A 14,471-nucleotide genomic window follows, 5' to 3' on the forward strand; every position below is an offset into this window, starting at 1 on the left:
GTAAAGTCGATGGGACGCTCCAGTGTATGCGTTACTGTACTGGGAAGCTAGCATTTTATTTTGTCATGGCGCAAAAGCAGATATGGTCCGGTATTCCCTTGTTCCCCGTATTGGTTATGTTCTTTATTCCTCGTCTAGCAGAAACTAATCGAGCTCCGTCTGATCTCCCTGTTCCGCATGGCATGAAAAAACCAATCAAATCTTCGTTTCCTTGGAAAAACCGAGGCCAGTTGAGATCAGTCTCCCTTTCTAGGAGCAGAGCTTAAAAAGATGGGAAATTCCAATGAATTTCGATCACAATCATGTGGTAATAATGGGTTTGAATCAGAGAGACTCGATCTGGAAACTCCTCAATGATTATAACGTGAACTCGTTGAAGAGAAGGAGACAAGCAGAAATAGACGCTTTTTTTGAACCATTTGAGAGGGCGCAGCGTATCCGTTTCAATAACTGGCAGAACGGAATAGAGTTGTTAGATGGGGCTGAATGGAGGAACGGCGATATAGTTATCCCTGGAGGCGGCGGACCAGTAATTTCAAGCCCCTTGGATCAATTTTTCATTGATCCATTATTTGGTCTTGATATGGGTAACTTTTATTTATCATTCACAAATGAATCCTTGTCTATGGCGGTAACTGTCGTTTTGGTGCCATCTTTATTTGGAGTTGTTACGAAAAAGGGCGGGGGAAAGTCAGTGCCAAATGCATGGCAATCCTTGGTAGAGCTTATTTATGATTTCGTGCTGAACCTGGTAAACGAACAAATAGGTGGAAATGTTAAACAAAAGTTTTTCCCTCGCATCTCGGTCACTTTTACTTTTTCGTTATTTCGTAATCCCCAGGGTATGATACCCTTTAGCTTCACAGTGACAAGTCATTTTCTCATTACTTTGGCTCTTTCATTTTCCATTTTTATAGGCATTACGATCGTTGGATTTCAAAGACATGGGCTTCATTTTTTTAGCTTCTTATTACCAGCGGGAGTCCCACTGCCATTAGCACCTTTTTTAGTACTCCTTGAGCTAATCTCTCATTGTTTTCGTGCATTAAGCTCAGGAATACGTTTATTTGCTAATATGATGGCCGGTCATAGTTCAGTAAAGATTTTAAGTGGGTTCGCTTGGACTATGCTATTTCTGAATAATATTTTCTATTTCATAGGAGATCTTGGTCCCTTATTTATAGTTCTAGCATTAACCGGTCTGGAATTAGGTGTAGCTATATTACAAGCTCATGTTTCTACGATCTCAATTTGTATTTACTTGAATGATGCTATAAATCTCCATCAAAATGAGTAATTTCATAATTGAATAAAAACGAGGAGCCGAAGATTTTAGGGGGCGGGAGAAAAGGTCAAGTCTAAGCGACATATGGCACGAAAAGGAAATCCAATTTCGGTAATCCGAAGCCCACCTTACCTTAATCCATTTTCTTGAGGATCTTGCATTTGTTCGTTCTCTGCCGACCTATTGTTTCCATCACTCCTGTTGCTTCTTCCTTTCTCTATCCAACCCGAGCTCTATCGCCCATGGCTGAACTCTTCTCTGCAGCCTCATCGCCAACAAAAGGTCCACATCCTTCAATCGGCATGTACTATGGAATGGCTTTAATGTTTCTATATCCGGAAGTAGGGAATCTCGTGCTTGCATATCTAAATCTAAGTTTTGAGACAGACCTTTCATGGGTTCAAAGAAAAGAAGAGTACGAGTGGGTGATGTGATTGACTAATAGGAAAGTGATAGGAGTTGTGATCGGGTTTCTTTCTTTTTTTGCCAAGGATATTCTTATTCACTGCTCAGAGAAAATGAAAAAAAACAAACTAGGATTCTTCCGAACTCAACTCCGTGGCCAAAACCATCTTCTCACTCTGACCCCCACATATCAGATCCCAGATGCATAGGAAAAGCGGTATCAAGAATAGTAGTATAAAGAAAGATAGTACAGTACTCAAGTAAATGAATTCGCCTAAGGATCGATGGAAAGATCAAGGTCCCCGTGAAAAAGTAGATACTAGATCGATATGATACTCTCATCTCTGGAGTAACTTCTTCCATTATGCTGATCTCTAGGTCCGTTCCATCATCATCGTAATAGTATGGTCCCAGGTGTCCGAGCTATAGATCAAGATCATATTTAGTCACATTTCTACCGGTGCACTTCTCATGAAATAATTCCCTTTCCAAGGAAAGGAAAACAAGAACTCGAATACTCGTAATAGCGATCCCGATCCACCTACTTTTTTCTATTCTTTGATTCGAAACGTGCTAAAGCACAAGCCATTTTTATGCATGGGGCATAAGAGTGGACAATCTATGTTATCGAAGGAAGTAAATAACAACACTTCAGCGTTTAGGTCTACCTTCAGTAAACCAATAGTTTTGCAGCATTGGAATTTGAGTTGGCCAGGTAAGGTCCTCTAAAAAGAAAAGAAGAAACTACTTAGAATAGATAAATGCCATTGGTTTTCTCGTACTATACGATCTTTTTTTGTTTTGTTTTTTGGCCATGATTGTGCTGCTCCTGTGAAGGCTAGTGGGAAAGCTCACCGTTCGTTGTGATGAGTGGGGGCCTTGTATCTGTATTCGGATCAGCTCCTTAACAGAGTTTCCTGCTTGAACCCTGGCTGGGAGCTGGGAGAGGTGTCCCACTACAGGTGCAAATAAACCATTTGACCTTACAGGGGAAAGGAAACAAACCACTCAATAATCGGTAGAAATTCCTCCTACTGAACAGCTTTCCTTTTCTCGCCTTAACTACTACTTCAAAGCAAGGCGGAATATCACGGGATAGGAATGAAAGAACTTCTTACTCAACTTTCTAGCTATATAAAAATAGTTAGCAATATGAAACGAGTAACTTAAGCCCTAGTAAAAGGCTACTCTTTGAATCCCCTCTTTAAGGCATATAAAATTAGTACTCTTCCTGAGCTAGCTTAAGCATATCTTGAGCGAGTGAGTTGTATTTCCCTCCATCAAGTTCTAAGCGATCAAATAAGGTCCTTGCTCTCGAGCCAATGCCAATACCAATAGAGAGGGTCTAAACGAAGGATTCAAAGGAGGTTACCGGTTAAGGGCAAATGCAATCTCTAAGCCAGTTGGAGAAGAAAGGTAATCAAAGAAAGTTTCAGTTGGACTTACCCTGCCAACCCTACCCTAATTTCATACCCTGCGGTTTTCGTTCCTCTATTGATATTTCGTTCCTCTCCTTACGTCGAGCGACCTGGATTATTCTGAGCACTTCGCACTTCAGAAAATCGTATAAAAATGTGTGGTTCCGAATGAGATAACGCGCAACGGCTTTCGCGCTAGTTGCTCAAAAAATCGTATAAAAATAAAGCAATCAAAAGGTGAAGGCAGGGCAGTGGGCGTGGGACTGTAAATCCTTTTTCGTTCGCTGGGCCTGGGCCCTTTGGACTCTAAATCCAAACGGAGTGAGTGGTTCGATTCCACTTTAGAACGAAAGCAAATGCAAGTGAAACGAGACGAGAATCAAAGATTTTTCAGTGCCGCTAAAACCAGATCTGGAAAAGTGTTCAGTGCATCCTAATCTGAATCTGCGAAACCTTTCTATTCTAAGACGGCTAAGTCGAGGGCAGACACAACAGGTCCCGAAGAGGTTCGAAAAGGCGTACATGAGTTCCTCCTACATAAGGGGCTCATTGGTTGTCAACCAAGTGAGAGGGGTCTAATAAAGCTGAAGGATGAGTATAGATACCTTCAGCCGAGATCGCTTGGGAGGCATAGCCGCCTCTACCAGGAGATTCTCTCTTATTTCTTAAGAAAGTATGAATTGCCATAGAATTCTTCGAGGCCTGATTCAAGATCTGAAGTATGAATTGAACATTGGTTAAAAAGAAGAGAGAGAGATGGCGATGGCAGTCTCTCTCTCTCTTCTTTTTAAGGGATATTATTGACAGGCAAAAACCGTTTTTGAGAATGATAATACTTCATGGTGTATGTAGAACTCAACATCTCAGTAATTTGCTTCTCAATTTCATCTTTAAGGGCTGGATTATGCCGGTAATTACTTACCTCACAAGTTACATTAATTTGCTTACCGTCAGTGTCTCGACTCTTGACTACCAAAGCATTATAAATATAAGGTAACTTGCCCGGGGGAAAAGTGACATCCAGCACGGGTCCAATAATTTGATCGATACGCCCTGTACTTTTTTCTTCAATTGTAGAAACCCCGGGACGAGAAGTAGTAGGATTGGTTCTCATAATTATCACATAATTTTCAAAAAAAAGGAATTTATCGAAATTTTGATTTTTTTCTTGTTGAATAATGCCAAATCAACACCAAAAAAATATCCAAAAATCCAAAAGTCAAAAGGAAATGAATTAGTTAATTCAATAAGAGAGAAAAGGGGACCAGCACTTGATTTCGTTGCCCAAACGAATCCCATTCAATCGTTTACTCATGGAATGAGTCCGTCGGAAAGTTCAATCAATCTTTTTTTCATATACATTTTGCCTTTTGTAAACGATTTGTGCCTACTCTACTTTCTTATCTAGGACTTCGATATACAAAATATATACTACTGTGAAGCATAGATTGCTGTCAACAGAGAATTTTCGTAGTATTTAGGTATTTCCACTCAAAATAAGAAAAGGGGGTCTATTAAGAACTTAATAAGGATTAGAAGTTGATTTGGGGTTGCGCTATATCTATTAAAGAGTATACAATAAAGATGGATTTGGTGAATCAAATCCATGGTTTAATAACGAAGCATGTTAACTTACCATAACAACAACTCAATTCTTATCGAATTCCTATAGTAGAATTCCTATAGCATAGAATGTACACAGGGTGTACCCATTATATATGAATGAAACATATTATATGAATGAAACATATTCATTAACTTAAGCATGCCCCCCATTTTCTTTAATGAGTTGATATTAATTGAATATCTTTTTTTTAAGATTTTTGCAAAGGTTTCATTTACGCCTAATCCATATCGAGTAGACCCTGTCGTTGTGAGAATTCTTAATTCATGAGTTGTAGGGAGGGACGTATGTCACCACAAACAGAAACTAAAGCAAGTGTTGGATTTAAAGCTGGTGTTAAGGATTATAAATTGACTTACTACACCCCGGAGTACGAAACCAAGGACACTGATATCTTGGCAGCATTCCGAGTAACTCCTCAGCCGGGGGTTCCGCCCGAAGAAGCAGGGGCTGCAGTAGCTGCCGAATCTTCTACTGGTACATGGACAACTGTTTGGACTGATGGACTTACCAGTCTTGATCGTTACAAAGGCCGATGCTATCACATCGAGCCCGTTGTTGGGGAGGATAATCAATATATCGCTTATGTAGCTTATCCATTAGACCTATTTGAAGAGGGTTCTGTTACTAACATGTTTACTTCCATTGTGGGTAACGTATTTGGTTTCAAAGCCCTACGCGCTCTACGTCTGGAGGATCTGCGAATTCCCCCTACTTATTCAAAAACTTTCCAAGGTCCGCCTCATGGTATCCAAGTTGAAAGGGATAAGTTGAACAAATACGGTCGTCCTTTATTGGGATGTACTATTAAACCAAAATTGGGATTATCTGCAAAAAATTATGGTAGAGCATGTTATGATTCCATAAATCTACGCAGTTGCCCAAGAATTAACTATTCTTCTTAATCAATGATTTCTTATATAGAGAGAACGGCCCTCACAAATTGCAAATACTAATTTGTTAAGAATCAATCGAATTGAAGTCATAGTGTCATCGTTGGCTGGAATCGATATATTCGCGAGATCTGGGTCACAATTTGTATCGGCTAAAGAAATAGTAGGAATCCCCAAAATGGCACATTCCCGAAGAGCTATATACTCTTTTTGCTGATCGAGGACGATCACAATGTCAGGCAACCTCGTCATATATTTGATCCCGCCGAGATATCTTTGCAAGGTAGATAATTTTCTCTTCAAGATTGCCACATCTCTTTTTGGGAGATGGTGGAATTTTTCCATCTTTTCTTCTGTTCTTAAGTCTCTAAATTGAGAAAGTCTAGTTTTAGTAATCGACCAATTCGTTAACATACCACTGAACCACTTTTTATTAACATAATGACAACGAGCCCTTATTGCAGCTGATGCTACTAAATCCGCTGCTCTTTTTTTGGTACCAACAATTAAGAAGCTTTTTCCCTGACTTGCTGCATCAAAAACTAAATCACAAGCTTCTGATAAAAAACGGGTGGTTCTAGCGAGATTTGTAATATGAGTACCTTTACGCTTTGCCGAGATGTAAGGGGCCATTTTAGGATTCCATTTCTTAATACCATGACCAAAATGAACTCCCGCTTCTATCATCTCTTTCAAATTGATGTTCCAATATCTTCTTGTCATTTTTTCCACACTTCCTTTTGATTTTTTCTTTTTTTTCATCCTACCTTTCCATTACGAAATTTCTTTCTTTTCGAAGATTAAGAAAGAGCCGAAATAGCTTGAAATAAATAATAATTGTTCCGATGGAACCTTCTACATGGTATAAGCATAACCTTAATGAATTAACTAAACTTCTTTTTAAATTAAAATAAAAATAGAAAATCTAACCTCTTAGCGTTCTAAGGTCAAAAATCTAGTTTAAAGTAAAAAATCTGCTTTATGTATCCTTAAATCATATAAATGGGGTAAATGGTGATTCTGATGTCTCATAGAAATTGTTTGTTACGTCAGAATCAGAAGAAACTAATTCTGTATGGAGAAACAAAATATCTCTCATTTCCGACGCAAATAGTTTTTTTTTTTTGAATTTCGAAATAAAGGTTCTTGTTTTGTGGGTAACGGTGCACAAATTTTTGGAATCCGGTACCAACAGGTATAATCCCCCCCAGAACTACGTTTTCTTTCAGGCCTTTCAACCAATCAATACGACCTCGTAAGGCAGCTTTTGCTAAAACTCGAGCAGTTTCTTGAAAACTTGCTTCAGATATGAAACTTTGGGTATTCAGGGAAACCCTTGTTATTCCCAATAAGATTGCCCGATAATAGATCGATTCATCCAAAGCCCGCCCTGCTCGCTCTGCTCGCAATAGTCCAATTAATTCCCCAGGTGAAAAAACATTAGACATTCCATCTTCGGAAACCCGCACTTTTGATGTTACTTGGCGTATAATAATCTCTATATGTCTATTATGGATCTGTACCCCTTGGGATCGATAAACCTTTTGGATCTTATTAACCAAAGAGATACGACTTTGGGCTATGGTTAACTCAGCTCCAATCAAGAATCCCCAAGGACCCCCAAGAATTCTTGGTATACGCTCATTCCAATCCTCAATTCTCCTTTCGAGATTCGGCGATAGTGAATCAATTGAACGCGCTTCGAAGATTTGTTCTACTTTTGGAAGACCTTGCGTTATGTCACTAGATCTCGCTTTTTCGTATATAAACGTAACTAACCTATCCCCTTTGTAAAGGATTTCTCCATAATGACCATGAACAGTTGCTCCTGTAGTGGCCAAATAAGGCTTAGCTGCTCTTATAACAAAGGAATCTATATTTACAATGAAAATTTGACCTGATTTTTTTATGTGCGATTTAAATAGACATACATTTTCGCAAATAAATTGTCCAAGGTGAATTTTTGCTGATGTCTCTTCCCAAGAATCATGAGGGAGAAAGTGCCAATTTAACTGGAATGGATCCAACATGATGTTACTATCGAAATTTGAAGTCCTTTGATTTTCATTTATTAAAGAGTGTTTAAGTCCTTGAAGTACTTTGAAGTTTTGTTTCAAATTGTCAAGGAGCAAATGCTTTTTTAACAGGATCTGATTATACGTTAGTAAATAGTAAGATGAAGAAAAATTCGATATACTAGGTGCAATAGTACCTAAGAGTCCCGAAAAATTTCGAAAGAGCCCCAAAAATTTTGGAATAGGAATTCTAGGATTCGATTCTTTTACCCCATTGGGATTTTTTGAATTCTTAAAAAAACCAATTCGAGAACAGTTGGATGCCGACAAAACCATCAAAGATTGGTATTCTTTATTTCGATTCAACAAGGTACCAATAGCTTCTTGATGTTGGCTAAGTGATTGAATCTTCGCCTTGGAATAAAAGGAATTGGTATTGGTGCGATCTAACCTATTATGGAGAATCAGTCCTGCACTTCTGCTATCATACCTTTTTCGTGTATACGAAATAGTGGATTTGATTAACCCAATTCTTAGGAAATCGCGAATCAGACCATTTGCTCTTATCTCAACAAGGGAAGCACGAGCCTCCTCTTTTTCTTCTTGTTCCCAATTCAATACTAAGCAAGTTCGAACGAATTGACTATTCGTATGATAAATTCTTTGAGTTAACTTGCTATTTTCATGAGAAATAAAATTGACAAGTCGAAGTTGGAGATTACCCTCTTCCTGCAAGAGATCCTGTGGGAAAAGTGTTGCTAAATTTTTACTATAATAAACCGAGGTAAAAAGATACAAATTCTTCCTGTTCCCGGTAAGAAATATAGTGAAATCGTCTTTCCCATTCTTTCCCCCGACCCTGCTATGAAGAAAGACGTTCATTTCTTAAAATATCCCATATATGTGGGGGGAAACCGAGGAAGGGGACAGATCTATCCTGATGGTAGCAAGAGTAACAATACGGTCTATAATGCAACGTCAACAGGTGTAGTAAGAAAAATACTGCGTAAAGAAAAGGGGGGATATGAAATATCCATAGTCGATGCATCGGATGGACGCCAAGTGATTGATCTTATACCTCCCGGTCCAGAACTTCTTGTTTCAGAGGGGGAATCGATCAAGCTTGATCAACCATTAACAAGTAATCCTAATGTGGGAGGGTTTGGTCAGGGGGATGCAGAAATAGTGCTTCAGGATCCATTACGCGTTCAAGGCCTTTTGTTCTTCTTCGCATCCGTTATTTTGGCACAAGTTTTTTTGGTTCTCAAAAAGAAACAGTTTGAAAAGGTTCAATTGTACGAAATGAATTTCTAGGTCCCGGGATTTCTTACCATCAAGTTGGTAAAAAGCCGCGATTTATTGGCGATTGCTAGAATTCTCTATGATCCATTTTGGAAATCTTTTTTTTGTTTAGACTATTTTTTGTTTGCGAGATGTCTTGTCTGCAATTCCTTATTTCTATCATCTCATGCAAAACGAGGAGAATGCAAGGCAAGGGCGAGAACAATAAAAGGAACAAATCCTTTTAGGAGGGATTGCTGGTCTTCTTAATCCTCTATTGGGCACAAGAAAAAGGCTTTTTTGCCTTTTTCTTGTGTCGATTCTTCTTGTATTGTATCGAAATATGAATCTTTTTTCTTCCTATTCGGCAAAGATTACTATTTCTTCTTTATTTGGGTCTGTCTCTTGAACCTCTTTTGCTTAGGTTCAGGCGATGTAGTGGACAAAAAGAGGGAAAGAAAATATGGCGGGGGACAAATTTTTTGTGACCAAATAGAATTGCTTGACTTGTTCAATTAAGTTCAATTTAGAACTTACAGAAATTTTGCAAAAAAAACGGATACTCTTCCATTGAAGGCTGTTTTTTATTTTTAGGCTAGTTGAGTAGTTTTAATTAAGGTTTTATTAGTTTATTACTCTAAATTAAATCAATGATTTACAAGAGACTTCCTCCGGGGAATAAAATATTGGATCCTCGATTGATCCTTTCTTTCTCCTCGCTTCATAAAAGTGAATTAATTTCATTGGCGAGGGGGTTATAAATCAACTGATGGATTACTTCACTAACATTATTAACAAACAAAATTAACAAACAAAACGAATAAATAGAGGGATTCTGACCATCAGAGCAAAGGCTTTCTCTTTGTTATTTTTACAAATCAAAATAGGAAACCCGTTTGTAGGTTATGGAATAGATTAAAAAAGTCGGGTTATAAGAGTAAGAATTCCGCGGGTCCTTTCCGCTCTAATCAGATAAAAGGGGGTAAGGACCCGCTAAGTTCCTATTTTTTCATGTTTACAACCTGGTCCCTCCAATTACTATAGAGATGAACCCAATCCAGAATATGAACCGTAAAAGAAAACACCTATTAAACCAATCACAGCAATACCGGTTACAGTACCTATCAGCCAAAGAGGAATTCTTCCAGTAGTATCGGCCATTTCCCCTACTTTCCTCCACATTTTATCAAGTGGTCATGCTAGAGACAAAAACAGTCATGGATAGTTATAAGGATGGTATCCTTCCAAATGGGGATAAGAGAATTCTTACTACTCTCTTTCTTTCTCTCAATTGAAGAAGTAATTGGAAAATAAAACAGCAAGTACAAAAATGAGTAATAAACCCCAGTATAGACTGGTACGATTCAATTCAACATTTTGTTCATTCGGGTTTGATTGTGTCATAGTTCTATAGTTGGAATTTGGTTTATCGTTGGATGAACTGCATTGCTGATATTGATTCTAAGAAAAAAACAGTAGGTACAGCTAGTCCGTGAACAGCCAGCCATCGCACTGTAAAAATAGGATAGGTTCGATCTATGGTCATTGAGGGCCTCCTAAAAGGATCTACTAAATTCATCGAGTTGTTCTAAAGAATCAAAACGGTCGGTTATTAACGGAATTCCTTGTCGGCTTTCTGTGAAATACTCGTTTGGCCGAGGACTTCCAAACACGTCATAAGCTAAACCCGTACTGACAAATAACCAACCCGCAAGACCGTTTCAGCACTTTTAGCTCCGGTTCGTGAAGGACCAGAGAAGCTTTCTAGTTATGAATCGGGTATAGAACCCATGGGGGGGGCTTGGTTACAATTCCGAATACGCTATTACATGTTTGCGCTAGTTTTTGTTGTTTTTGATGTGGAAACGGTCTTTCTCTACCCTTGGGCAATGAGTTTCGACGTATTGGGTATATCCGTTTTTATCGAAGCTTTCATTTTCGTGCTTATCCTAGTTGTTGGTTTAGTTTATGCATGGCGAAAAGGAGCCTTGGAATGGTCTTAACTGAATATTCAGACAAAAAAAAAAGAAGGAAAAGATTCCATTAAGACAGTTATGAGTTTGATTGAGTTTCCCCTACTTGACCAAACAAGTTCCAATTCCGTTATTTCAACTACACTAAAAGATCTTTCGAATTGGTCAAGACTCTCTAGTTTATGGCCCCTTCTATATGGTACCAGTTGTTGTTTCATTGAATTTGCTTCATTAATAGGCTCACGATTCGACTTTGATCGTTATGGATTGGTACCAAGATCAAGTCCTAGGCAAGCGGACCTAATTTTAACAGCCGGTACAGTAACAATGAAAATGGCTCCCTCTTTAGTGAGATTATATGAGCAAATGCCTGAACCAAAATACGTCATTGCTATGGGAGCTTGTACTATTACTGGTGGAATGTTCAGTACGGATTCCTATAGTACTGTTCGGGGAGTTGATAAGTTAATTCCTGTGGACGTCTACTTGCCGGGTTGCCCACCTAAACCAGAGGCTGTTATAGATGCCCTAACAAAACTTCGTAAGAAGATATCGCGAGAAATAGTTGAGGATCGAACTCTATCTCAAAAGAAAAATCGATGTTTTACTACCAGCCACAAGCTTTATGTTCGGCGCAGTACTAATACTGGAACTTATGAGCAAGAATTGCTCTATCAATCACCATCTACTTTAGACATATCTTCTGAAACTTTTTTCAAATCCAAAAGTCCAGTATCTTCCTACAAATTAGTGAATTAGGAGGAGCTCTTTGTGCCGAAAAAGAAAGAGCAGGGCAATATTTCAAACTTGCATTCGAACTGCGAAATATTTATACAAAGGAGGAGAGATCAAGATAATGCAGCAGGGTTGGTTATCTAATTGGCTAGTCAAACATGAGGTGGTTCATAGATCTTTGGGCTTCGATCATCGAGGAATAGAGACTTTGCAAATAAAAGCAGAGGATTGGGATTCCATTGCTGTCATTTTATATGTATATGGTTACAATTATTTACGTTCCCAATGTGCTTATGACGTTGCACCCGGTGGATCTTTAGCTAGCGTGTATCATCTTACGAGAATACAGTATGGTATAGATAACCCAGAAGAAGTATGCATAAAAGTCTTTGCCCAAAAGGATAATCCTAGAATCCCATCTGTCTTCTGGATTTGGAGAAGTTCCGATTTTCAAGAACGCGAATCTTTTGATATGGTGGGAATCTCTTATGATAATCATCCACGCCTTAAACGTATCCTAATGCCTGAAAGTTGGATAGGCTGGCCCTTACGTAAGGACTATATAACCCCCAATTTCTATGAAATACAAGATGCTCATTGAATGATAAGAAATTCATGCTCACTTATACAACACAACTCCAGATTTTATGCAAGTCAAGGAATATTTTTACGCTCTGTTCCTAGATGAAACAGAATACCTATTACATTCTAATTAATTCCAATTATACAAAAGGTTCAGATAGACTAAGCAAAAAAGGGCTTCATTTCGTTGGAAAATCACATATTCATTTCCTTCGTATGAACAGAAAAATATGATGACTCAAAGAAGTTCCCTACCACGAACTTTGTACCGCGTGCATTACTTAGAACAACTAGGAAAGTAAGATAAGATAAGCAAGAATAAAAAAATATTTGTCGGAATAGCGGAATAGAAAATTAAGAAATGCAAAAATGCAGAAAAAGAAGTGCCTCTATTTAGAGATTTATCTACTTAGATGAAAAAATCATACTCTATCTATATTATTAACGAATATGTATCCCAACCCATCTCGAGGTATTTGTATCAATACCTATTCGGAAGATCCCTTTTTTCTGTGCCAGGAACCAGATTTGAACTGGTGACACGAGGATTTTCAGTCCTCTGCTCTACCAACTGAGCTATCCTGACCTTTTCTTGTGCATCATCCTAGTAGAGTATTTGTATCTATGTCAATATCCAAAATTTGGAAATGGGGAGGGGGCAGTCCTATGCATTGTACAAAGAAAGCCTATTTAATAATATTTAAATATCGAGTTAATAATCGACATTCCTTGCCGATACTATAATAAAAAAGAAATGTATTCCATTGAATCTTAAACCTATTAATAAAAAAAACAGGATAAATACTAGAGTTAGGGAATAAAAGAGGGTTTGGGGATAGAGGGACTTGAACCCTCACGACTTAGAAAGTCGACGGATTTTCCTTTTACTAGAAATTTCATTGTTGTCAGTATTGACATGTAGAATGGGACTCTCTCTTTATCCTCGTCCGATTAATCCGCTTTTAAAAAGATTTCGAAAACTATGAATTGAAGGATTTGATTACTCAATATTCGATTGGAATGGATTCACAACAATTCTAAAAAAATTATGAATTTTCTATTTCATAATCATTCCTATTTTCATTTTAAAAAAGAATTAAAGAACCTATATTATGATATGAGTTCTGTGATTAATCGTTTGCTATGCCAGTATCTATACGTGTGTATTAGATTTCGAAAGCCCTTCTTTCCCTAATTTAGAAGGGAGTTCCGCTAGCAACACAACGTAATTAACTCGATTCGTTAGAACAGCTTCCATTGAGTCTCTGCACCTATCCTTTTCCTTTGGGTTCTAGTTCGAGAACCGCTTGTTTTCTCAAAACATGGATTTGGCTCAGGATTGCCCCTTTTTTAATTCCAGGGTTTCTCTGAATTTGGAAGTTGCCACTTAGCAGGTTTCCATACCAAGGCTCAATACAATCAAGTCCGTAGCGTCTACCGATTTCGCCATATCCCCATTTTCTTTTTCTTTGAGACCAGGATTCCTTGTGCAATTTCCTCCATCTGTTAGTTTTTTTTGAATCGTTGAATTCATTACTCTATGTAGTCTAGCGGTTCGTCTCTAGTTGAGAGACTCCGCTTATTGCAATTCAGCATTGAATTGATTCTATCGTTGATGTATTTGCAATTCAATGCGAATCAATATATCCCAAGGTTTTTCTCTCCCCCACCTACCGCGTTCCTTTTTTAGAGTATTCAAAATCATACTATAACGCTTGATATTCATTCTTTTTTTTTGCTAATCAGAATTAGCAATTTCATTTGCTATGATTCTATGTTCTCCTTAGTGAAATATTAATCATTAAATTATTAGCAAATAACAAAAAAAACAAAATATCTCAAAAAATGTCTATAATGATGGACTGAAAATACAAGAAATTCGCATGTTCTCTTTATTATGTTTTCGTATATATATTATTTATTCTTTTCCATGTATTAGATTATTCGTCCGAGCCATATCAAATTAAAAATATCTAAAATCAAATTCAATATAGAAATTGGAATAGATTCTATTAGAAAAATAGATTTGCGAATTAGAGAAAAAAGAAAGTTCAAAAAAATCTATCTAACTTTATTTTATGAAGTTCTAGTATTTTTTTCTAAGTAGAACTTCCAATTTCGAACTAGTTAATAGCTAAGATTAATAATTAAGATCTGACATTTTACGGATTTCCTATACTATACATATTTCTATTTGTTACACTATTTCTGTTATGTAAGCCCACTTAGCTCAGAGGTTAGAGCATCGCATTTGTAATGC

General features: G+C 37.7%; 1 protein-coding gene and 2 non-coding genes across 3 annotated transcripts in view; 2 read left to right on the forward strand and 1 right to left on the reverse strand.

Moving 5' to 3' along the window:
• The first annotated feature begins 205 nt into the window (after positions 1 to 205).
• Positions 206 to 1,432, forward strand: LOC112937002 (ATP synthase subunit a). The gene has a single exon (XM_026021697.2). The coding sequence runs from the start codon at positions 284 to 286 to the stop codon at positions 1,295 to 1,297; it is 1,014 nt and encodes a 337-aa protein (XP_025877482.1). The 5' UTR covers positions 206 to 283; the 3' UTR covers positions 1,298 to 1,432.
• Positions 1,433 to 12,724: 11,292 nt separating this feature from the next.
• Positions 12,725 to 12,797, reverse strand: TRNAF-GAA (transfer RNA phenylalanine (anticodon GAA)). The gene has a single exon. It is a non-coding gene; the product is annotated as a tRNA-Phe (tRNA).
• Positions 12,798 to 14,430: 1,633 nt separating this feature from the next.
• The window catches only part of TRNAT-UGU (transfer RNA threonine (anticodon UGU)), a 73-nt gene continuing 32 nt past the window's right edge, over positions 14,431 to 14,471 (forward strand). The window contains exon 1 of the tRNA in view: positions 14,431 to 14,471. This exon is cut by the window's right edge and continues 32 nt beyond it. This is a non-coding gene — a tRNA (tRNA-Thr).

Source organism: Oryza sativa, chromosome 1 (assembly GCF_034140825.1).
Source record: "Oryza sativa Japonica Group chromosome 1, ASM3414082v1".
Lineage (NCBI taxonomy): Eukaryota > Viridiplantae > Streptophyta > Magnoliopsida > Poales > Poaceae > Oryza > Oryza sativa.